This window comes from Balaenoptera borealis (assembly GCF_965194805.1).
Source record: "Balaenoptera borealis genome assembly, chromosome: 21".
NCBI lineage: Eukaryota > Metazoa > Chordata > Mammalia > Artiodactyla > Balaenopteridae > Balaenoptera > Balaenoptera borealis.
The window spans coordinates 5213670-5240465 of NC_138880.1; the positions used below are offsets into that span (position 1 = coordinate 5213670).

General features: G+C 38.7%; 1 protein-coding gene across 5 annotated transcripts in view; it reads left to right on the top strand.

Moving 5' to 3' along the window:
* The window catches only part of BAG4 (BAG cochaperone 4), a gene marked incomplete at its 5' end in the record, with an annotated part of 33452 nt that extends 13764 nt beyond the window's left edge, over positions 1-19688 (top strand). Inside the window, 5 exons of one of the 5 annotated variants that reach the window (XR_014238983.1) lie at positions 2953-3060; positions 10809-11063; positions 11897-12151; positions 12882-17292; positions 19231-19688. Coding sequence is in view for 2 of the 5 variants with exons in the window: in XM_082374659.1 (XP_082230785.1) it covers positions 2953-3060; positions 10809-11063; positions 11897-12151; positions 12882-13367 (1104 nt within the window). Of the gene's footprint in view, positions 1-2952; positions 3061-10808; positions 11064-11896; positions 12152-12881 lie in introns of all 5 variants that reach the window. The other 4 variants (XR_014238984.1, XR_014238985.1, XM_082374659.1 and 1 more) reach the window with 4 other exon arrangements.
* Positions 19689-26796: the final 7108 nt, after the last annotated feature.

A 26796-nucleotide genomic window follows, 5' to 3' on the forward strand; every position in this document is an offset into this window, starting at 1 on the left:
ACTTCACACACACTAGGATGACTATAAAAACAAGCAAAACCACAGAAAAAAACAGGTATTGGTGAGGAGATAGAGAAATTAGAACCCTTATACTTAGCTGATGGGAATATAAAATGGTGCAGCTTCTTTGGAAAACAAATGCCAGTTTTTTAAATGGTTAGAGTTACTGTATGACCCAGCAATTCCGCTTCTAGGTATATAGCCAAGAGAACTGAAAACATATGTCCACATAAAATGTTATTCGTGAATGTTTATAGCATCATTATTCATAATAGCCAAAAAGTGGCAACAATCCAAATGCCCAGAATGGATAAGCAAAATGTGATATTTGTATACAATGGAATATTTTTTGGCTGCAAAAAGGAATGAAGCGCTGATACATGCTACAACATAGTTGAACCTCAAAAACATGCTAAGTGAAAGAAGCCAGCCACCAGATATCACGTATTATATGATTCCATTTATATGAAATACCCAGAGTAGGCAAATCTATAGAGATAGAAAGTAGATTAGTGGTGGTGTAGGACTGTGGGAATGACAGATAGGAGGGTATAGCCAAAGGGTTTTCTTTTTCAGGTTTTGAAATGTTCTAAAATTGGTTGTGGTGATGATCACACATATCTCTATAGTATATCTATGGATATACTAAAAATCATTGACTTCGACAATTTTAAATGAGCGAATTTTATGGTAGTGAATTATATCTCAATAAAGCTGTTAATATAAATAATAATATCAATATTATGACTAACAGTTCCCTAATGGATGCAGTTTAGGTTTCTTTGCAGTTCATCTGGTCTTCAGAATATATTCCACTAAGTGTGTACAGTCAAAGTAAGATGATTTAAAAGTCATTAGAAATAATTCTTTTTTCTGTATGGTTACGTTACCAATTTGATGTTTAGTCATCTCATCAGTTGATTTTTCCTGTAGTAAAAAACAACTCCAAGAGTTGCGGCTTACAACAATGAATATTTATTTCTTGCTTTTGTTCTGTGATGTCACTGCAGAGGCTCATCTCCAGGTCTGGATTGGGTTCAAGTTTGTTCATGTGTTTTGTTCTGGGACTCAGGCTGAAATGACAGCTCCTATATGGGATTTGCTAGTCCATGGTGGAGGGCAGGAGTGCAAATGGGTTCCTAGAATTTGCATTAATTCCTAAATCCTTTGTTTAAAACTGGCATGCTGTCACTTACCCATATTTGTTTGTTTTGCATACAAGGTTAAATTACATTTAAAAAAATATGTGAATTTATACTTGTTCCTCCAATTCAATTCATATTAAGTATAATATGAGATAAAGTTATCATATTAACTGGTAAAGTTATCAGTTGAAAACTGAGGGGTAGGATAAGAGGATACTGGAGATTTGATGGGACAAGAAGGTGAAATAGTTGTTCTATGAGTGGGATGAACATACTGAGGAAGGGTAGTGTAGTTGCTAGGCAGTGCTGAGTGTCTGCTTGTGTGAAACCAGAGAGCTTGTGTTTCTCTCCACCGATATTTAGGTGAAGTACAGATGTGGAATCAGTGGATAATCGGGTTTAAACTGGGTTAGGCTTTTGCAGGTGAGAACATCCGAGGGAAAGAGTGGTAAGGGATTTAAGGTGTTGAGAAGCTGAGTAAGGAAGGAGTGAGGACAGGGTGGGTGGAGAGGTAGTAAAAATGTGTGGGGTACTTCGGAGGATCAGTAGAAAAGGACAGAAACTAAGGAAGTTCTGGGGATTTAGGTGTTAGTTCACCGCTGCTGGAGTGAGTCAGCTTCAACTCTGGTCTTTTCACCTCTTTAATTAAGATTCAAATTCTTGGTAGAGAGAAATCAATTAATTATTCAAATACCACTTAACCGGAGGAAGAAGGCGGGGTGGGGGGGCGGTGCGGGTGGAGATTGGTCAGGGGAATTTGCCTGATTGAGAAATTTGGTTGTTAGGATCTGAAGTTGCTAGTTTCTATATTGCTCTAGTTGCTGTATTATGTAAGGGAGATGTTACTTGCCCAGCTTGTATAATGTCATGTGGAATAATTGCATGCTTTGAAAACAAAGTATTATGAAACTGGTAAGTAGTGCAGTTAAGCTCAGATGGTGATAATTAAATTCTCAGAGACTACAACTGCCAGTGAATTCCTTTGTGAAACCATATTTGAAGATTTGAAGATCCTCTTTAAGCTTAAAATTAAACTATAAAGCTCAAAGCAAAATAACTCAACTCATGGGATGACAAATGTATATATTAAAACAGCCTGAAAAGTTTTGAGTTGTTCTAGTTTCTTATCAGAGTGTATTGGCTTATTGAAAATGATTGCACTAACTTTTTGAGGTGAAGTGAAAGCTGTAGAGATTAATGCCATACCTAGATTTTCTCCTCGGAGTGGTAATTATTCTACATAATTCCTGATCCCGAGTTAGTTGTGGGCTGCCAGCAGAAACCTTAGCCATAGCAGAAAGTAGAGGAATATGAAAAAACTAGGGTGTGGCCAGGCAAAGAAGTTGAGTATTGAAGGTGTATGCATTTGAAGTAAAGTTTAGTAGTAAAATATTACTTCAAGTTTCAAAGTTGTTGAGATAGGTAAGTATTATACTACTCTTCTTAACAATGGCAAATAACTGTAATTGTGCTGCACTAATTAAATTAGTAGTGATGGGTTAGTGATTGGAGCAGGATAAAGGAATTGAATGTCTCTGATTTTGCTAATTAACTTGACATAGTAGATATATCATTTGTTATAACTGGCATAATGCACAAGAATACTTAATAATTGCTTTGTTCTAGGGCAAGTGATTGACCATGTATCTGCATCAATTTTAATAATGAGTGATTTTAGAGTGGGGTTCCATTGCTTTTTGTCTATTGCCTATTTTTTTTTTTTGATACTTACACTTGCCTCTATCAACTTTTCAGAATGATGTAAGGATGTTAGTAAAAGTGAATTCATTTTCCTTTTTGTCCTTAGGAGCAGCCACCGTATCCTAGCTACAATTCCAACTATTGGAATTCTCCTGCCCGACCTCGGGCTCCTTACCCAAGTACATATCCTGTAAGACCGGAAATGCAAGGCCAGGTAGGGTCTAAAATTGACAGACTTTCTGAATTTTTTCTTAATGAGTCGATTTATTTTCAGAACCTGTGGAGATTTCATAGTGAAGATGTGTGGGCTTTTGTTATATAATGCATTCTATCTTAATCATTTTAATGTTTTTAGCTCAGAGATAAGGAAATATCTAGGCAGATACTACCTATAGCAAAGGTAGCTTGATGCATGATAGATTATTTCTCAGGACCTGGAAACAACAAACGCAAAATGTACTTATTTCTAAAAATTTGACCTTTTATGGAGCTATAATTGACATATAACATTATATTAGTTTCAGGTGTACAGTGTAAAGGTTCAGTATTTGTATACTTTCCAGAATGATCGCCACAGAAGTCTAGTTAACATCTGTCACCATACAGTTACAAAGTTTTGTTTCTTGTGATGAAAACTTTTAAGATATACTCTCTTAGTAATTTTCAAATATACTGTACAATATGTTAACTATAGTTACCAGGCTGTACATTACATGCTATGATTTACTTATTTTATAGCTGGAAATTTGTACCTTTTGACCCCCTTTACCCGTTCCTGCACCCCAAGCCACTGCTCCACCTCTGGCAGCCACCAGTTTGTTTTCTGTATCTATGAGTTGGCTTTTTTTGTTTTTTAGATTCCACATATAAATGAGATCTTATGGTATTTGTCTGTGTCTGACACTTCATTTAGCATAATGCCCTCAAGGTCCATCCATGTTGTCCCAATGGCAAGATTTCCTTCTCTTTTATGGTTGAATAATACTCCATTGTGTGTGTGTATATATATATATATATATGTATGTATATATCACATTATCTTCATCCATTCATCCAGAGATGGACACTTAGGGTGTTTCCATGTCTTGGCTGTTGTAAATAGTGCCGCAGTGAACATGGGGTGCAGATATCTTTTCGAGTTAGTGTTTTTGTTTCCCGTGAATATATTCCCAGAAGTGGAATTGCTGGATCATATGGTAATTCTGTTTTTAATTTTTTGAGGCACCTCCATACTGTTTTCCACAGTAGCTGTACCAGTTTCCATTCCCATCAACAGTACACAAGGGTTTCCTTTTCTCAACATTCTCATCCAATACTTATTTCTTGTCTTTTTGAGAATAGCCATTCTAACCGGTGTGAGGTTGTATCTCGTTGTGGTTTTGATTTGCACTTCCTGATGATTAGTGATGTTGAGCACCTTTTCATGTACCTGTTGGCCATCTTGTATGTCTTTGGAAAAATGTCTATTCAGATCCTCTGCCCATTTTTTAAATCAGATTGTTTGATTTTTTGCTATTGAGTTGTATGAGTTCTTTATATATTAACTCCTTAACTTATCAGATATATGATTTGCAAATATTTTCTTCCATTCAGTAGGTTGCCTTTTTTTTTTAATTAATTAATTAATTTAATTAATTATTTTTTGGCTGCTTTGGGTCTTCATTGCTGCGTGCGGACTTTCTCTACTTGCGGTGAGCGAGGGCTACTCTTCGTTGCACTGTGTGGGCTACTCTTCGTTGCGGTGGGCAGGCTTCTCATTGTGGTGGCTTCTCTAGGCGCGCGGGCTCAGTAGTTGTGGCTCACCGGCTCTAGAGCACAGGCTCGGTAGTTGTGGCGCACGGGCTTAGTTGCTCTGCGGCATGTGGGATCTTCCCAGACCAGGGCTCGAACCCGTGCCCCTGCATTGGCAAGCGGATTCTTAACCATTGTGCCACCAGGGAAGCCCTGGCTTTCATTTTGTTGATAGTTTCCTTTGCTATGTAGAAGCTTTTTAGTTTGATGTAATCCCACTTTTTAATTTTGCTTTTGTTGCCTTTGCTTTTGTTGATAAAAATTTTGACTTCTTATGACAAATATTAAACTTAAAATATTTCAAGCATTCTGAAAGAGTGCAGAAAATATGTACATTGTTTTTTATCTAGCTCCTAGCTTTGTCAGTTTTTAAGTTTCAGATTTTTAAAAAGAAGTAAAATAAATACAGTTGAAGCCCCATATAACACTTCTTTCCATTTCTTAAAGTTATATTAATTGTCTCATATGTGTTTTTATGCTTTTGCTACTTGTATATGCATTTTTATAGTATTATTTAACATGATTTTGAACTTGATATGAGTGGTTTCGTACTAGCATTCTCCTGCAGCTTGCTTTTCTTTAACTCAACATTGTTTTTCTCTTTTCTATTGTACAACATATGAGACAAGCATTTCCCTAGTGTATGGAATTGGTGGGTTTGGATATGTACATCTTTATTTAATATAGCCAAATTACTTTTCACAATGGTTGCCAATGAGGAAATGAATTTTTCAATTTCAGCACAAAAGGCAGCTGGGATTTTCATTGGGATTGCATATAGATCAATTTGGAGAGTAGCATGCGTTACTTTTACAATTAATGTAAGAGGAAGACAGAACTCAAAGCCATGAGTCACAATTTTTTTCAGCAATGTTAATTTGTCTGATTTCATCAATTGTTCCTATTGATAAAGATTATTTTGGGGGACTTCCCTGGTGGCGCAGTGGTTAAGAATCTGCCTGCCAATGCAGGGACACGGGTTCGATCCCTGGTCTGGGAAGATGCCACATGCCACAGAGCAACTAAGCCCGTGCACCACAACTACTGAGCCTGTGCTCTAGAGCCCGTGAGCCACAAGTACTGAGCCCACGCGCCACAACTACTGAAGCCCACGCTCCTAGAGCCCATGCTCCACAACAACAGAAGCCACTGCAATGAGAAGCCCGCGTACTGCAATGAAGTGTAGCCCCTGCCAGCCTCAACTAGAAAAAAGCCCACACGCAGCAACGAAGACTCAATGCAGCCAAATAAAAAAGGGAGTCAACATATTAAAAAAAAAAAAAGATTATTTTTGGAGATGACATCCCCCCCTTTAGATAAAGGCATTTATTACATGTATATATTACATATATTCAAGAAAGATTCACTTTTAATTTAGTGATGACTTTTTGAAAGCAACAGCAATAATGTGAGAGAGCTTTTAGATACAAAAATTGTTGGATTCTAAACCCAAAGGTATCTAGACATTTGCTTGTATGGGATTAGCACACGTGTATTTTCTGGTGAAGCGTCACATGGGGATTATACATTTATCTTCTGACCAAAACAGACTCCTGTAGTGGTATGTAGATATGACTGGTTTCCTTTTTTAAAAATTGAATGGTTTCACTCCTTTGCCTTCTATCTGCCGCCTCATGTGAGCTTTGCGACATGATCACTCTTCTCTTATAAACCGGGAGTGCGTAATTTCATGCACTTTCCCCCGGTAATGTGGAATGTATATCCGTTTCTTCAGAATCGATGAATGTTGGGAGGGCCCCTGAGCAGTCCCCAAAGCTGATTAGACTGTTGTGTTCAGGTGCAGTCTATGTGCTACGCAGGAACAGGGGACAGTCTTTGAAATACAGCTTTCCTCATTTTCAGCTCATAGTAAGGATTGTTGAGGAGCACGTCAGACGGTTTGTGGCGCGGGTTTGGGCCGCATGAAGTAAACCAGCTCAGGACAGAAGGTTTGGTCTCACCAGACTGTTGATGAAATTCACGAGGTATTTTCTGAGTCCTTCAAATTAAGATTGCTTCTTATTTGCTTTTAACGCCTTCATTTGCGTCAGTGACTGTCTTCTGAAGCCCCAGAAGTATTTTCTTCCTCTTTGGCCTCTGTATCAGGGCTTTGAAACTGGGCCAAGAACTCCTGTGTTTTCTTTGCTATGCTGCTAGGCTACTCTTCAGAAGACTTAAAAACTTTGAACATTTCTGAACTATGATCATAAGCTCATCCTTAGTCAACGTCTGTAGCAACTGCAAGGCTAACGTATGTTCTTCCGACGCTGATCATTTGTAGACATGCACATGCATGTTGTAGCTCTGATCCATTGACCCAGTGGGTACTTGGGAAAAGCATGATAAATACACAGGTTCTCTAGTAATGATTGTGGTGGGGTGTTTTTGTTTAAAATCCTCTCATTGGTCATGAATGCAAATTGTTTTTCTAAAGCTTCTTTTCCACGTATCTAAAGGATGAAAGACGGATGTTTTCACATTGATTTTCTGATAAAGAAGATAACTCCCTTGGGTTCTGGGAGATTACACCACAGAACACTGAGTACCTGGGAATAGAAATGCTCAAAGAAAGAAAACTGAAGTCCTCTTATAATGTTCTGAATTGAGAAATCATGATACAAAAGGACTTTCATCAGAACCTATAACACCTTTTCATTTAATTTAAAGGGGACCTGGGTTGTAAAGTACAGCTTATTAAGTACTGTGGTTTGGAGCTCCTGTGAGACAAAAATTGGAATAGTTCTATAAGGAGAGATACTGCATGAGGAAGTAACCAGTGGATGATAATAGATTTGACAATTCCAGAAATGAGTATTAGTAGAAACTCAAGTTGATGTCGACTGCTGATAATTATGAAGTCTTGGAGTACTTTTGTGGTGAAGCCTTCCATGTTTTTCAAGATAAGCACAGCAGGAGGAATTGTGGTGTTGCTAATGGAAAAAAAGTTTTTTTTCCCACTTGGATTGAGTCTGTTTGCTGTTTGATATTCATATACCAAATGGAAAGGGAATCTGTTGAACAAGTGTATCACTTCCTGAGTGAGAGACCTGATCAGTTTTCTCCTCTTTGGATTCTATATCTATAAGCAGTCCATCAATTGTAAAACCAACTTTTGGAAGAAGTATTACCTCCTGGATAATCTTTAGCTTGCAATGAGACATCATATGGTGTGACATGATTCTGACTTTTGAATGCTAAGTCATATTTACATTTACCTCTAGAACAAGAGCAGCACTTGGGATATTTTTTGAGTTTTAAGAGCTCCAGTCTCTTGATTTCTTTTGGAATCCAGAATGAGACTTCTACAGAAATTCAATGACTATCAAAGATTTTGTTTAATTCTTCTTGCAGTTGCTCAGTTTCAGATTTTCTGTTGCCATATCAGCTGACAAGTTTCAAATCACAGCTTGCTATCCTTAGATACAAATTTCCCTTCATGAAAATAGTCTACTTGGACATAGATGGAAGTAGCTATGGTCCAAGCAGCCCACCAGTTTCTAGACATACTTGGGATTTCATGACTTTTTTTTTTTTTTTTTTGGCTGCACCGCACTGCATGCTGGATCTTAGTTCCCCGACCAGGGATCGAACCCGTCATGACATTTTTAATAGCATAATTTTTTTTACTATAAAATACAACTTTATTACTAAACATTTGGGAAATAAAAGGGAGAAAAAACACTAATTCTGTCATCCTAATATATCCATATTTTGGTAAATTTGTTTTCAGCCTTTTCCCTATCATATTTACACAGCTTTACATATGCCTTTTAATATGACAACTCATTTTACATATGCCTTTTAATATGACTTTTCATTTATCGTATGTACTTTACATGTTATAGGGTGAAATAACAGGAACTTTTTTTTAATAGTAAGGAAATTTTCAAACATAATCCAAAGTAACGAGAATAGTGCAATAATCTCCCATGTACCCATTACTCAGCTTCAACAAGTATCAATACATGGCCATCATGTTTCATTTATATATCCTTAGAGTATTTTGAAGCAAATTCCAGACATCATGTTATGTCTCTTGTAAATACTTAAGCATGTATCTTTAAGATATAAGGAAGCTTTAAAGACATTGCCGCAATGCCATTATTAAAACTTAAAGGAAAAAAAACCCAAATAATTCTTTAATATCATTAGATGTCTGGTCAGTTCTAACAGTGAGTTTTTTAAAATTAATTAATTTATTTTGTTATTATTTTTTTGGCTGCGTTGGGTCTTCGTTGCTGTGCGCGGGCTTTCTCTAGTTGTGGCGAGTGTGGGCTACTCTTCGTTAAGATGCGTGGGCTTCTCTTGTTGCGGAGCACAGGCTCTAGGCGCGCAGGCTTCAGTAGTTGTGGCACGAGGGCTCAGTAGTTGTGTCTCGCGGACTCTAGAGCGCAGGCCCTGTAGTTGTGGCGCATGGGCTTAGTTGCTCCGTGGCACGTGGGATCTTCCCAGACCAGGGCTCGAACCCATGTCGCCTGCATTGGCAGGCGGATTCTTAACCACTGCGCCACCAGGGAAGTCCCTAACAGTGAGTTTTTAAGACAGAATAAAATTTCCTCAATGAATAGCCTATAGTCTACTTAATCATTCCATCAGTACGGGACGGTTAGGTTGTTTACAGTTCTGCGTGATGGCGAATCATGCTGTGATGAACAAATTCATGCCTATAATTTTTTCTCTAGTTGAATAATTTCCTTAGGAAGGATTTCTAGAATTTGAATAACAGAGCAAAAAGTCACATGATTTTTTTTTAATCAAGTCTTCAGCTGTATATGTTGCATAAGGGATTGTTTGGTTAGGCACAGCAGCCTGTAGGCAGAAGACTTGATTAGCCTCACAGTGGCTGCTCAGGGAATGCCTGGCTGGATTCCCCCCACTCCTGTCCCTGCACGGAATTCTTTGGCCATGTGGTGATAGCAGCCTGTCTTTTATCCTCTTGCCATAAAACTGTGGCTTAGAATTTATTTTCCACAGAATTATGGCCTCCTTCCCACTTCAATCTATCCCTCTTTTTGTTGTGGTGGATTTGGAATCAAATTTAAATTTCATTTTCTTCAGTAATTAACAACTGTAGAAGATATCAGGATTCTTTTTTTTTTTTAATTGAGGTATAATTGACACATAACGTTACTTTCAGATGTACAGTGTAATGATTCGGTATTTGTATACACTGTGAAATGATCACCATGATAAGTCTGGTTAATACCACAAGAGTCTTTTCTTATTCTTCTCCCTAAAATGGGAAAGATTGTCTAGTTTTAGAAGGATGAGTCCAGGAAAACCTGCTTCTCTTTTTACCATTTTAACAAGGTAAAGTAGAAATTAATAGAAAACATTAAGGTAATCATTTAGAGTTTAGCTTTAATCTTGTTTGGATTACTAAACTGAGGATTCTGGGTGTCAGTAATAGTCTGGATAGGTGATGTAAAACTGCAGTAAGCAATATATGAGGAATTTGTCTCTGTCTGCTGTTACCATTTGGGGAAGCAGAGTGGGATAGTATCAATACAAAGCACATGGGCTTGGAGTCAGATCTGGGTTCGTTTCCTGACCTTGCCGCATTAATACTAACTACAATTTGTATTATAAAAATTGCAAATCATTGAGCATACTACGTGCCAGACACTATACTAAGCATTTTATATATGTCATCTCATTAATTTTTACAATAACCCTGCAAGATATGTTTATGATTTCCATTTTCCTGCTGGAGAAACTAAAGTTCAGAGAGGGTAAATACAAAGCCAATGGCAGGGCTAGGTCTGTCTCTGTGGTCTTTTTTTCTTTCTGTTGTATTATGGTTACTTTCTTCTTTCTCTCGCCATTCTCCCAGGTTTCCCGGAATACCCTCTTCAGTTTGTGGGGACAAGTTCCCTGCCGTTAGGTGCAATTGTTAGGTGCACTTATGGAAATGGCTGAGAAGCACTAAAGGCCATCACTTCATCCTTCATCACAATATACCCACTGTTATGACACAGACTCTAAGGTGATAATCTGAGTTTAATATATGTATATGATTATAATATATGAAAGAATACCTCAAGGGTTGCTTAGGTAGTTCATATTTTCATTAGTTACTGATCTCCTTTCTTCCCAAAGTTTTGGAAGTGAGGGCATTTCAGCTCATCTACTCATTCATCTTTTTTTTCTCCCAACTTTGCTTTTTTACAGAGTTTGAATTCTTATACAAATGGAGCATATGGCCCACCATACCCCACTGGCCCTGGGACAAATACTGCCTCATACCCAGGGGCTTATTACACATCTGGGTATGCTCAGACCAGTTACTCCACAGAGGTTCCAAGCACTTACCGTTCACCTGGCAACAGCCCAACCCCAGTTTCTCGTTGGATGTATCCCCAGCAGGACTGCCAGACTGAAGCAGCCCCTCTTAGGGGGCAGGTTCCAGGATATCCTGCTTCACAGGTGAGCCTTCGCCTGTTGTGTTTTTATTTTTTCATGTTAATGAATGGTACCAAGTTTATTTCTCTGTTCATTTTCAAGAGGTTAGGGGTTTTTTTTAAAAAAATAAATTTATTTATTTATTTATTTTTGGCTGCGTTAGGTCTTCGTTGCTGTGCACGGGCTTTCTCTCGTTGCAGCGAGCGGAGGCTACTCTTCTGTGGTGTGCAGGCTTCTCGTTGCAGTGGCTTCTCTTGTTGCGGAGCACGGGCTCTAGGCATGCGGGCTTCAGTAGTTGTGACACGCAGGCTCAGTAGTTGTGGCACACGGACTTAGTTGCTCCACGGCACGTGGGATCTTCCCAGACCAGGGCTTGAACCCGTGTCCCCTGCATTGGCAGGCAGATTCTTAACCACTGTGCCACCAGGGAAACCCAAGAGGTTAGGTTTATATTTTTTAATATTCTATGAATGATCCCATGTTTATTTCTCTGTTCACTTCAAGGAGAGTTCTAGTATGTCTTTATTTGTGCTTCCTGATAGCATATGCGTCCATTTATTTATAGTATCTGTGGGACAGACTTATGCTGTGCTTCAGCCACTGAAGTTTAGGCCCTATTTTTCTGAGTTTGATGGTCACCAAATCTGCCCCTGATATCTTTAGAACCAAGCTTTTTTAGGTTTGGAGAAAATATTTGCAACTCATTGGAAATACTACAGTTTAGTCCCATAGCAGCTAAAATATACCCTGTTAAGCCGAGAGGAAGCATCTCTGAATCTGTTTACACTAGAATATTTTCATTACTTCTTTAAGTGTTTTTTAGCAATGACCAGTGTATTTCCTTCCTCTCAATCTAGAACCCTGGAATGAGCGTGCCCCATTATCCTTATGGGGATGGTAATCGTAGTGTTCCACAACCAGGACCAACTGTACGATCCCAGGAGGACTCCTGGGCTCCTCCGGGTGCTTACGGCATGGGAGCCCGTTACCCCTGGCCTTCAGCTGCCCCCTCAGCACCACCTGGCAGTCTCTACGTGAGCGAGAGCGCTTCATCATGGCCGAGCAGTGGCTCTCCTCGGCCACCTCCTTCCCCGCCAGCCCCACAGCCCAAGGTAGGAGGCTTCTAGACGTTGTCCTCTTAATGTCTGGGTAATTAAGAGAGCGCAATGTGGAACTTTTTCTGCATTGGTCTGTGTTAAATGGGGACTAACTTCAAAATGTTGGTGGCTACTACTTATAGCTTTACCTAGCCCGGTTTACTTTTTATTTAAAATAGACTTTATTTTTTAGAGCAGTTTTAGGTTCACTTCCATTTTTAAACAACAGGAGAATGCTCATTTACTAAATTAGTTGTAATTTAGTTATCGGAATGTTAGACAAAATCAAAGATTATATTTTATTACCTCAGTCTCCTGACAGAAGACAAAACCAATGTGAAATTGCATGGTTTTATTAAACCACACACTTGAACATCATTTGCTTGTGGCCAGGTTCCTTTTTAAGATTTGTCTTCAGGTTTTATCTCTTTAGGGAAAAAACTATATAATTCCTATGTATTAAGTCACTGGACAGATTGTGAGGTGGTAAGGATAGATTATGAGGTGTTCATGATGATGACCTGTCTCAGGGTAGAGTCCAGCCTTTATACTCAGGAATTCTCTTCCTTTTATCTTTTTAGGGCTGTATTCTTCTCAAATGATTAAGGAGGGCCGTCCACTTTTATTGGTGGGGAGTCTTTTCGTGTACCTTCCTGGTCAGGTGAAAGATGTGGGCTAACAAATCTGATGTTGATGGATCCCCATTAAAACAGCTTTTTTCCCCTCTTTGCTCTCCTACTCCAAGGATTCCTCATACCCCTATAGCCAGTCAGACCAAGGTATGAACCGGCACAACTTTCCTTGCAGTGTCCATCAGTACGAGTCCTCGGGAACAATGAACAACGATAATCCAGAGCTCTTGGATTCCCAAGTCCAGTATAGTGCTGAGCCTCAGCTGTATGGTAATGCCACCAACGAGCATCCCAGCAATCCAGATCAGAGTAATAATCTTCCTGAAGAGTGTTTATCTTCAGATGAAGGGACTCCCGCAAGTATTAAAAAAATCATGCATGTGCTGGAGAAGGTCCAGTATCTTGAGCAAGAAGTAGAAGAGTTCGTAGGAAAAAAGACAGACAAAGCATACTGGCTTCTGGAAGAAATGCTAACCAAGGAACTTTTGGAACTGGATTCAGTTGAAACTGGGGGCCAGGACTCTGTCCGGCAGGCCAGGAAAGAGGCTGTTTGTAAAATCCAGGCCATACTGGAAAAATTGGAAAAAAAAGGATTATGAAGGGATTTAGAACAAAGGGGAAGCCTGTTACTAACTTGACCAAAGAACTCTTGATTTTGGTTAATTACCCTCTTTTTGAAATGCCTGTTGAGGAGAAGAAGCAATACATTCCAACTTTCCTTTGCTATAAAACTTGAAAAACTGGTAAAGGACTTGGAAGAACAGTTGGGTTATGAGTTGTTTTCAGTTTTCAGACCAATGAATGTAATAGGAAGTTATGGAGTTACCAGTATTGCCAAGTAGTCTCACCCCTTAAGAAATTTATGGGTATCTGCAAGCTGCTTCTTATCAGCAGGAGGGAAATTCACCTTATGTAACAGGCTTATCAGAAACCTACCGGATAAGACTGGATGTTGTCTGAGACAAACAGGCTCTGTTTTTTTAAACATCTGGATTACTTGTCACATTTTTGTACATTGTGACTGCTTTCACCGTACACTTTGTGTGTAAATTACAGCTTGGACTTTAGCCTTCTTGGACCTCTGTTTTGTTTTGTTACTTGTAGTTCACAAATATAGTGTTATTCTCTACTTCTTGGTACATTTTGTAGTAATATGTTTAATATAATTACTCAAGAGACTATACTGACACCCAGATAGTATGGCAGTTCTGGATGAATTTATATCTTTTCACCACTTGAATATATTGCACTGTGTAGTGAGTTCCTGAGGTAGATTGTCTCCTTTTTTGTATAGATCATTAGGTTAGAGTTTTACCACTTCTATTTTTCATGTTACTATTGGAAGGTTAATTTGGAAATGGCATGGGTATAGGAATGAAAATGGGGCTATTTCCTTTTTCGCTGTCTTAATCGTATTTGGATGAAGATCCACTTTAAAATTTCCTTTCTTCCCCCTTAATTATCTTTTTACTACAGCTGCTTCCATATGGAGCAGTGTGATGAACACAGATTAAAAATTAAATGCCACAGCACGTAGAAATAATAACTGCAAAAGTAATAAATACAACTATTTGGGAATGCTGTTCTCCATCTAAAATATTAGCTTCACCATCAGGATCCCTATGAGCAGATTTCAGCTCAGTGTATCTGCTCAGTTTACAGTAAGAAACAACGAGGGTAAAAGAGGATTCATGCTCAGGGAATGAATCAGCCATAGCTAGAGTGGGAAATTGTGTTCTTCTTTTAAAGGTAGATTTGATGTTTATCTTTGTTTCCCTAGAATAAATTGCATAGACAGTATTGCCTGTTTTATAAGAAAGATGTTTACCATCACTAATAACAGTCATTTTAGAGCCAGATTTAAGGAAGGGATATTGAAAGGGTCTTAGCTGGATTTGCTTGGGTAGCTCTATGCTATCATGTAGAAGAGACTTAGGTAGATAACTTACTTTTTTCATCTGAAGTGAGTTCCAGTATGCAGTATCTGTTATTGGAAAAACTGCTGTTTCTTAATAAGATATCCAAGTGATTTTTTTTCTTGACTGCCAGGCCTATTAACAAGAAAATAAATCCAGCCATCTCCTCTCCTTATAAAAAAAACCAATACAAACATATTATATGACGAGAAGAAGTAAAGTAAAAATATTGGCCGGGTCTTAGGTTGGTATGAGTGATTTTATGAGATAATATGGTGACAATTTTATTCTAGGATTTTTATTTTTGGCCTAATATAAGAATGTTACAAAAGGCTTTTCTATGAAAATTTAAAAGTTGTACTTGAAACTAAATATTTAGAAGGGGGAGAACCTTAAAGCTAAGTTAACATAAACCAGTGAGACAATGACTAATACAGGAGAGAACACTATTTTTTAACTGAGTGCCCAAGATACCAATTTCCCTGAAGTCTTGATTTTTTTATCTATAAATCACACATTATACACACACACATATATATGTGTGTGTGTATGTTTTTTAACAGTTTTTTTTTTTTAGTTTTGAGATAATTTTAGACCTCCTGAAGAGTTGCAAAAACAGCGGTTTCTGTATACTCTACGCTCACCTTCCCTTTATATTAACATCTTACATAGCTGTAGAACATCTGTCAAGTTAAGAAATTAGCCTTGATATAATGCTATTAACTAAAGTAGAGAGTTTTGAAAGTAGAGATTTTCTAGTCTTTTCACTAATGTCCTTTCACTGTTTCAGGATCCAATCCAGGATCCTGCCTCGCATTTAGTTGTCATGTCATCATAGCGTCCTCCGATCTGTGACAGTGTATCTTGACACCTGATGCGGTAATGTATTTCTGGTGTTATTAACCTTAGCCACTACCTGAGGTGGCATCTGCTAGGATTCTCTGCTGTAAACTTACTATGCTTTCCTTTGTAATGACTGAATGTTTGCTAGAGATAATGTGAGCTATGCAAATGTCCTGTTTCTGCTTAAACTTTTGCCCACTCATTTTTGTATCCACTGGCAGATCTTGCTTGTTACTACTGTGGTGTTCGAATGTGACTTTGTTTCTCTTATTCCTTCTACATTTATTAATTGGATTCTTTCTGTAAGGGAGGGCTATTGCTTCTGGACTTATAATTTTAATTATAATAAGATATTCAGGATAAGTACAGACTTAGAACTTAAAGGTGTAAACCATGTTAAAATGATTCCAAATGCCAATATCAAGGAAAGGAAAACTAAATTGCAACCTGTTCCAGAAAATATAGTGAATATAAGAAGGAAAATAGTATTCATTTTTTTGTGGATATGATTGAGTTCTTAGTATTGACTCTAGACTGAATTCAAATTTTTTTTGGTATTTCACATCTGGACTTTTAAAAAGTGTCTAAGTTTAATATTACTTTGGGGATAATTTCTGTCAAAATCTTGAATAAAGTTATCCGGATCTGGCATGTTAAACACAGCTATGTTCTCTATAATAAGCCACTATTGTTCCAAATATAAACGCCAATGTAAATATTTAGATGAATTTAAGTCCCAATGAAGTATTAGCAGGATGGGCTGGTCTCTACATTGTTGGTGGGGGATTCTTTAAAGTGCTTTGAAAAATGGGGTTTTGAAAACAGTTCTGTAGTTGGTTAATGTAATACCATTAGAGGTGGGAAGATTTTTTTTTAAGTTGAAGAATATGGATTAAATTGGCGTTAAAAAAAGTTTTTGGGGGGATGGATACTTGATGACTGGAGTTTTTCATCCTTTTTTCTTTTTAAATAAGTTATGAGTTTGAAGACTCAAATAATTCTATGGAAGTTAGCAATTTAAAGAGTCAATTCTGGGACTTCCCTGGTGGTCCAGTGGTTAAGACTTCACCTTCCAATGCAGCGGGTGCGGGTTTGATCCCAGGTCTGGGAGCTAAGGTCCCACGTGCCTCGCGGCCAGAAAACCAAAACATAAAACAGAAGCAATGTTGTAACAAATTCAGTAAAGACTTTATAAGAATGGTCCACATCAAAAAATTAAAAAAATCTTAAAAAAAAGTCAGTTCTATGAAAAGGAGCACTCTTCTGTTCCACTCACATTTTTCCTTCTACAAAAGTAACTACTTTCAATTGAGTTTTTAAAAAAAATTATCTCCATATTTTTTTAATAACACAGTTGTATTGCTCCCTTTTGATTTATCAGCTTTAGGTCATTTCTACTGATTTTCGGTTGTAGAGGATGAAGGTTAGGTCTCTCTGCCTCTACCATACACACATCCCAGCTCTCATCCCTCCAATTTCTCAATCCACTTATATGGTAATTCTGTTGTACATTATTATACTATGTAAATGCTGCCCAGAGCTCAGTCATGCAGTAAACTGCTTACTTTTCTTTTCCTGAACAACTCCTTGTTTTCTCTGGAATGAATCATTTGTCATACTTATTTTGTTTGCCTATGTGCTTATGACTGATTTGACCTCAAACCCTCCATCATTTGTCTAAGTCTTCTCTTAAGATGCTCAGACACATTTTATCAATTTTAGGCTCCTGAAGAAGCGTTCCTGGAGCCCTCTGACTGCAGCACTGGTATGTTCCTGGTGCATACTTTCATTCTGGTCTCTTCTGTTCATCCTGGGGATTCTCTCCACTCCTTCTGTTGGATTCCTTTTTTCCATAGCCTGTGTCGTTCTCTTTCTCAGTTTATTCCCTCATTTTGGTAGAGCATGTTCCCCAGTACCTTCCTGGAAAAGGGTGCATAGGAAGTAATTTTTTTCCATCTTGCATATTTGAAAATGTGTTTTCATGATCCTTTGTTTAAAACTTAGTTTTTCTTCCTGGAAGCTTGTAGGATATTTTTGTCCCCTCTACAGTACAGTGTTGGTGTGGGTCTGTTTTTGTCCATTTTACTGGGCACATTTCATTCTGGAAACTCCTGCCCTTAAGTCCTATAACGTTGTCTTGGGTTTTGTTTGTTTGTTTATTTTCCTCCTCTGCTACCCTAATCTCTATTACATCTTTCTAGAATTCCTGCTGTTTCTGTTATAGATCTCTTAGACGGGTTCTTTGATTTACTTATCTTTTCACTTTCATTTTTTGCCTTTTTGCTGTACTTTGTGGGGGATTTACTCACCTTTATCTTCCAACTCGCCACTGAATTTTGTTTCATCTATCATATTTTTAGTTTCTAGGAATTTTTTTGTGCTCTGTGTTCTCTATGGGATTCTGCTCTTGTTTGTGGGTGTAGCATCTTATATCTCTGAGGATATTAATGATAATTTCTTGATTTTTTTTTCTTCTCAAATAATGAATTTCCTACAAAGTTGCATTTTCCTTTCTTTTTCAATCTCCATCTTTTTCATGTTAGAGATATTTTTCAGATGTCTATTACTTCTTGGTTGTGTTTTTTACAGTGTTGTTATACTGGACACCCCAAATTGCTTCTAGAAAATGCTTCCTGACTATTCTGTTTAATTATTATTTTTTCATAATCTTTCTTGGAGGGAATAGATATTTTGAGTTGAAGTTGAGAAGGGAGGATTATCTGGATAATTTTTACTCCTCTGTGAAGACAGGAGGGCTTTATACTCTATGTGGCTTTTCTCATCAGGAGTGGTGGGCAGTAGCACATTTGTTGTAATAAAATGTGAGGCAGAGGAGATGCCAGCTGCTGAGAAGGTAGGACTTAGGGGTTTCTGAGATCAGGGCACATTTTCTCTAGCCAACTTTTAAATGTTCTTTTATTTTGCAATATATACCTTATCCTGGTAAGCTAATGCCAAGGGTAGTATTGCCAGATAAAATATAGGACTCTCAGTTACATTTGAATTTCAGATAAACAAGTCATCTTTTAGTATCAGTGTGTTCCACATATGGCATGGGACATAATGACACTAAAAATGATTGTTTTTCTGAAAATCCAGAATAACTGGGAGTACAGTCGTCCCTCAGTATCCGTGGGATGGGTTCCAGGACCCCGCCGCGGATACCAAAATCCATGGATGCTCAAGTCCCTTATATAAAATGTTGTAGTATTGCATAAAACCTATGCATATCCTCCCATATACTTTAAATCATCTCTAGACTAGTTATAATACCTAATACAATGTAAATGCTGTGTAAATAGTTGTAAATACAATATAGATACTATGTAAATAGTTGCCGGGTATGCAGCAAATTCAAGTTTTTGGAACTTTCCTGAATTTTTTTTCTTTCCAAATACTGTCAGTCCATAGTTAGTTGAGTCCGTGAATGTGGAACCGATCAATAGGAGTACCAACTGTATTGTATTTCTTATTTTTTATTTATTTATTATTTGGCCACGCCACGTGGCTTGTGGGATCTTAGTTCCCTGACAAGGGATTGAACCCAGCCCTCGGCAGTGAGAGCGCGGAGTCCTAACCACTGGACTGCCAGGGAATTCCCTATATTGTATTTTTTTTCATTAAAGTTTTTATTTTGAGATAATTGTAAATTCACATGCAGTTTTATGAAATAATTCAGAGCTTTCCTGTACCCTTTACCCAGTTTCCCTCAATGGTAACATCTTGCAAAACTGCACTGTGATGTCACCGCCGGGATATTGACATCGATATGGTCAAGATACAGAGCAGTCCTGTCAGCACGACTCTTCCTCCCGTTGACCTTTCACAGCCGCACCTGCTTCTCCTTTCCCACCGTGCTAAACCCCTGGCAACCACTAATCTGTTCTCCATTTCTAAATTTTGTCATTTTGAGAATGCTATATAAATAGTATTGTATAGTATGTAACCATTAGAGATCGTTTGTTTTTTTTTTTCCACTCAGCATAACTCTCTTGACATTCATCCAAGCTGTTTCCTGTATCTGTAGTTCTTTTTTATTGCTAAGTAGTAGTCTATGATGTGGATGTACCACAGTTTGTTCAACCATTCACCTCTTGAAGGACATATGGGTTGTTTCCAGTTTGGGCTATTATGAATAAAGCTGCTATGTACATTCATGTACAGGTTTTTGTGTGGACATAGTTTTCATTTCTTTGGGATAAATGCCCAGGAGTGTAGTTCTGGGTCATATCATACTTGCATGTTTAATTTTTTGGAAACTACCAAACTATTCTAGAGTGGATGTACCATTTTACATTCCCACCAGCAACGTATGAGTCTCTCTGCATTCTTGCCAGTATTTGGTGGTGTCACTATTTTTTATTTTAACCATTCTGATGGGTAGGTAGTGATATCTCATTGTGCTTTAATTTGCATTTCCTTAATGCTTAATGATGTTGAACATCTTTTCATGTGCTTATTTGCCATCTGTGTACTCTGTTCTGTAAAATGTCTGTGTGTGTCTTTTGCCCACTTGCTAACTGGGTTTATTTTAATAGACTTCTTATTGTAGAATAGTTTAGATGTACAGAAAAATTGTGATGATACTACAGAGTTCCCATATACCCCACACCCTGTTATTAACACCTTAAATCAGTTTTGTACGTTTGTCACAATTAATGGATCAGTATTGATACATTCTTGTTGACTAAAGTCCATACTTTATCCAGATTTCCTTTGTTTTTACCTGGAAAACACCGTTTTCCTCTTCCAGGATCCCATTCGGGATACCGTATTACATTTAGTCATCATATCTCCTTACGAACCTCTTGGGTGTGACAGTTTCTGAGACTTTCCTTGTTTGTTTTTTGTTTGTTTGGGTTTTTTTTTTTTTTTTTTTTTTTGGCCACGCTGCACGGCTTGTGGGATCTCAGTTTCCCGACCAGGGATTGAATCCAGACCATGGCAGTGAAAGCCTGGAATCCTAACCACTGGGCCACCAGGGAACTCCCATGACTTTCCTTGTTTTTGATGACTTTGATAGTCTTGAGGAGTACAGGTCAGATATTTTGTAGAATGCCCCTCAACTGGGATTTGTCTGATGCTTTTCTCATAATTACACTGGGGCTTGGGTTTTGGGGAGGAAGACCACAGAGGTAAGTGCCCTTTCTCATCATATATCAACTGTATATACTATCTACATAGCTTATACTGTTGATGTTAACCTTCATCACCTGGCTGAGGTAGAGTCTGTCAGGTTTCTCCACTACACAGTTACTATTTCTTTTTTCCCCCTTTTCATACTGTATTCTTTGGAAGTCCCCGTTTGCAGCCCCCCCCTTAGGGGATGGAGAGTTACCTTCCACCTCGTTGAGGGTGTTTATCTACGTTAATTCTTTAGAATTTACCTGCAAGGTAGATTTGTTCATTCTCTCCCATTTATTTATTTGTTTGTTTACTCAGTCATTTATATCCATATGGACCCATAGATATTTATTTTATACTTTGTGTTATGATCTAATGCTACCTTATTTATTTTGTTGCTCAGAATGTCTTGCTTTGGCCATTGGGAGCTCTTTCAGTTGTGTCCTTTTGACATACCCCCATGATTGTGTGGGGTTTGGTTTTTTTTGGAACCCTCCTCACTTTCTGGCACTACATGATTCTTCAGGCTCATCCTGCATATTTCCTGTTCCAGTGCTAGAACCAGTTGCTCCAACAAGAAGCCCTCGTCCCTCTTATTGAAGAATGATATTGAAACCAAATTTGGGTTCCATTGTGTGTCTTTTCACTGCTGAGTTTTAAGAATTCTTTGTGTTTTCTAGATACTGGTCTTTTGTCAGATTGGTGCTTTGCAAGTATTTTATCCCAGTCTGTCGCTTGTCTTTTCATCCTCTTAACAGAGTTTTTCACAGAGCAAAAGTTTTTAATGTTGATGCAATCCTATTTATCAGTTTTTCCTTCTGAGAACTTTTGGTGTCACGTCTCTGAGAACTCATTGCTTACCCCCGGTTCCTGAAGATTTTCTCTTATTGTTTCCTAAAAGTGTTGTATTTTACTTTTGCATTTGCTACATTTACATATGCTCAGTCCGACAACCCTAGCCAAGAGGAAACCTTGGCTTGATGGAAACCTCCAGGGGCCCAAGGAGACACCTTGCTGCACAGCTTCAACTGAAGTTATCAGCTCAAAACAGTCTTCATTGAAGTGAGAGGCAAATCACTTTCCTCAAAGTGGGAAAAAAAAAAATCTAAGATTATTCAACTTGAGGGCAGGAACTATTCAGTTGTGGCTATAAAGTAATAAAATGCATTTTTATGAATGGTTTATGGACTTATAAAAATCACCAACTTTGGGCTGGAAGAGAACGTCACACTGATGTCTCTATGGTTCCTCTAGTTCTAACATCCTTTTATAAACAAAGTCAGTAAGTGGTACTTGCCGCACAGCAGCAGCCTGTATATTCTTGTTTAAAATGTAGATTCATGACCCCTCTGATTAACTATCTTGGGTTTCGATCTGAAATTTAAAGAATCTACTTAGCATACCCTTCTATTCATTAGAGTTTGAGAATCACTGTCACAGCCTGGCCTTGTTATTTTATTGTCAGATCATCAGAAACAACTGCGGAGTTTTCTCAACTTTTGATGCCGACGTCGTGTCCACCAGGGGTTGAGAACTTCTGTCTCCAAAAACTGTGTATCCTCGTAGCATCTAATGCCTTGATAGGCACTCAACACAATACCTTTTGAATATTGAAATATGATTTATTCTGGAAGGAAATGGGAATTCAAAATTGATGCCTAACAATTATTCCGACTTTAGATGTGAAATTCAGTGGTTTCATGACCCTTAGAATGTTGCTTTTGCTCTTTAGGCAGCTTACTGGCCATCAGCATTATCTTTTGCACTGGAGCATGGAGTCAGCAAACTACCACCAGAGACCAAATTTAACCCACTGCCTGTTTCTATAAATAAAGTTTTATTGGGACACAGCCACACCCATTGGTTTACATACTGTCTCTGGCTGCTTTTGTGCTACAGCAGAACTGATTAGATGCCACAGAAACCTGACAGCCCACGCAGCCTAAAATATCTATCTGGCCCTTTACAGAAGAAAGTTTGTTGCCTACTGCGCTGGAGCATTGAAAGGGAAAAAATAGGCTTTGTTCCAGATTTTACCTTTTAAGCCTTTTTCTGGTAAAAGATTTGATATACCACTGCAACAGCAATAGCCAGTGAAATTAACTGGTGGTTTCTTTCTTTATTTTTTAAATTAATTTATTTTATTTATTTATTTTTGGCTGCGTTGGGTCTTTGTTGCTGTGCGGGCTTTCTCTAGTTGCGGCAAGCGGGGACTACTCTTCATTGCGATGCGTGGGCTTCTCATTGCGGTGGCTTCTCTTGTTGTGGAGCACAGGCTGTAGGCGTGCGGGCTTCAGTAGTTGTGGCATGTGGGCTTCAGTAGTTGTGGCTCACAGGCTCTAGAGCGCAGGCTCAGTAGTTGTGGCGCACGGGCTTAGTTGCTCCGCGGCATGTGGGATCTTCCTGGACCAGGGCTCGAACCTGTGTCCCCTGCATTGGCAGGCGGATTCTTAACCACTGTGCCACCAGGGAAACCCAACTGGTGGTTTTTTTGAGAGATATCATAAGATATTCTCTCTTTCTGAAACTACCTACCTGCTGGGCCTTCTTGGAAACCTAGAATTTATACTTCTTAAGGCAGTGTTTCTCACAGTGTGGATCTCATGCTGTCTGCATCCAGATCACCTAGAGGGCTTGTTTAGAATGCAGATTCCTGAATCCCACCGAAGACCTACTGAATGAGAATTTCTGGAGGTATGCCTGGACATGAGATTACTCCCTCTCTTGTAACTAGTGGTGTATCTGGTCTCTGTCTTTGTTGTAGCAGTCAACGCGATATATTTATTTATTTTTTTTTTGAGGTCTGAACCCAGAGTATTTATTGTCATGGTAATATGAAGAAATGTTCATATTCCTGTGCTTTTTTTTTTTTTTTTTTTTTTTTTTTTACATACATCTCTTCTTTTTTGGATTTCCTTCCCTTTTAGGTCACCACAGAGCGCCGAGTAGAGTTCCCTGGGCTACACTGTAGGTTTTCATTAGTTATCTGTTTTATACATAGTAGTGTGTATGTGTCAATCCCAGTCTCCCAATTCATCCCACCCCACCTCCCGTTCCCCCTTGGTGTCCCCTTGGTGTCCATACATTTGTTCTCTACGTCTGTGTTCAACAAGATATATTTATTTGTTTACCTGCTTGTGTTTCCTATTGAGACTGTGAACTCCTTCAGGGTAGGTATTGTGTTATACATTGCTTTTGTATTCCAAGCCCCAGATTAGGTACATTTAATTGTTATAGTGCTCAAAGGTTGGTCCATGGAAGCTGAGAGTCTCAGAGACCCCTTTAGGGGTCACAAGATCAAAATGTTTTTTTTTTTTTTAGAGTATTAGTCATTTTTTATTTTTATTTATTTATTTTTGGCTGTGTTGGGTCTTCGTTTTTCTGTGCGAGGGCTTTCTCTAGTTGTGGCAAGCGGGGGCCACTCTTCATCGCGGTGCGCGGGCCTCTCACTATCGCGGCCTCTCTTGCTGCGGAGCACAGGCTCCAGACGCGCAGGCTCAGTAGTTGTGGCTCACGGGCCCAGTTGCTCCGCGGCATGTGGGATCTTCCCAGACCAGGGCTCGAACCCGTGTCCCCTGCATTGGCAGGCAGACTCTCAACCACTGTGCCACCAGGGAAGCCCAAAATTGTTTTCTTAATTGTACCAGGACATGATTTGCCTTTTTTTCTCTGTTGTTGACATTTGCACTGTTGATGGAAAAGCAATGGTGGGTAAAATTGCTGGCGCCTTACCAGGAATTAAGGCAGTGGAAACAAATTGTTCTACCGGTCATTGTATTGTCCACTGCCATGAATTTGTAATAAACACAGTGCCAGTTTCACTTAAAAATATACTTCATGAAGAGTAAAAATTAATAATTTTATTAACTCATAACCCTTGAGTTCACACCTTTTTCACATTCTATGTGACAAAATGCTTAGTATGCATGAAACAATTCTGCGGGCTGAAGTACATTGGGGAAAAGCGTTCCTGGACCCAATTCCAGTGTGTGTGTAGAGGCCTCCGCACACCAACAAGCAATTCTTGTACGCCAGACGTTCCCATGACTTCCTCCTTGGCTTCAATTAACTTGCTAGAACGGCTCACAGAACTCAGGAAAACCCATTTATCTACTAGATTACCGGTTTATTATAAAAGGATATAAAACCACAGCCAGATGAATGATAGAGATACACAGGGCATGGCCTGGGGAGAGAGGCCGGACCTTCTGTTCCCTCTCCAGGTGCACCACTCTCCCCAGTCCTCACATGTTCCCCAACCTGGAAGCTCTTTGAACCTTGTCCTTTGGATTTTTAGTGAGGCTTCATTACAAAGGCATGACTCAGTCACTGGCCTTTGGCAACGGATTCAACCTCCAGCTACTCTGCCCTCCCCAGAGGTTGGGCGTTGGGACTGAAAGGTCCCACCCTCTAATCACATGGTTGGCTCTCCTGGCAAGCAGCCTCCCTCCTTCTGTGGGATCCAAAAGTCACTTTCCCTGAAGCGTTTTCAGGACCTGAGGACAAGAGACCAAATATTATCTCACTGCTTTTATAGCTCAGGAAAGTCCAAGGGTTTTGGGAGCTGTGAGCTAGGAATTGTGAATTCATATATACATTCATCTGAATGACCAAATATTTTTCCCATAAATCACAATATATTGCAGCTGGTCTCTTGAGGAAAAAGCACGTGACATTATTTGACTTGGTAACTGAACTCGCTACTCTTTTTTTCATGGAACATCATTTTTAGTTGAAAGTACAAACGACAGACAAACTGTGGCTATGCAGATTTAGGTATGTGGCGGAACTTTTCTAGAAAAAGTGAGATTGTCACTTCAAGGAAAACAACTGACAGTATTTGTTGCCAATAATGAAATTAGACATTTACAGGAAAAAGAATTTTGGAAGACTTTTATCTGCTATGAGCTTGACAGCTTCCCAATACTTAAAAGACTTCTAATTAGATTGGTGGTAATTAAAAAAATAGTGAAATATGTTAACATTTGAAAGGCTGCATAGCTCAGTGAACTGATATTTTACAAATGACCAATGCATGATGTCATCAGTCATGCATGGGTAAAAGATCTATTCAAAGTTCAAGATAGACCAATGGTGGGGTTTTTTTGTTTTTTGGCCGCACCTTGCGGCATGTGGAACTTCCCTGACCAGGGATCGAACCCACGTGCCCTGCAGCGGAAGCGCAGAGTCTTAACCACCGGACCGCCAGGGAAGCCCAAGACCAATGGGTTTTAAAGTATCAGAGTACAAAAATTCACTAATATGTTTTCCAGATTCCACATTGCAACTAACTTTTAAGAACCTACCATTTGTTGAATTTTATTGTAGTAGTAAAAAGAATACTCCACAATTATCTGAAAAGGCCATTAAAAGATTCCTTCTTTCTTCAGCTACACGGTGGAGTGAGGCTGGATTTTCTTCATATACTTCAACCAAAACTAAAATTGTAACAGATTGAATGCAGAGGCAGATATGAGAATCCAGTGGTTTTCTATCAAGCCAGACATTAAAGAAATTTACAAAAATGTAAAGCAATGTCATCCTTTTCTCTGGTTTTTAAACAATTATTTTGGAAACTAGTTATTTTTCTGTAAAAATACTTACATAAAATGGATTTTTCTTATTTTTAAATGAATTAAATGTTTAAATTTCTCGGTTTTAACATCTAGTACAGTAAATAGTGATAGATACAATCTACATAAACACTCTTTATAGAGTTCTCAATAAAAGTATAAAGGGTCCTGAGACCAAAAAAAAAAATTGACAACACCTGGTACAGAGGCTGCAACGGGGATTTGGAGAAAGAGGGCCTAAATTCAAGTTCCAGTTCTATCACTTAACTGCGATTTTAGGTAAGTTACTTAGGTGCAGGCTCTGAAGACAGACCTTGTGTTTATAATATTGGCTCCATCACTTGCTGGTAGTATGTGAGTCACTCTACCTCTGCAAATAGGGATAACCTACTTCACCACGTTGCTGTGAGAATTAAATGGGAGTATACTTGTCAAATGCTTACAGTTGTTACCTACAACATAGAGTTAAAAGCTAGCTACTGGGCTTCCCTGGTGGCGCAGTGGTTGAGAATCCGCCTGCCAATGCAGGGGACACGGGTTCGAGCCCTGGTCTGGGAAGATCCCACATGCCG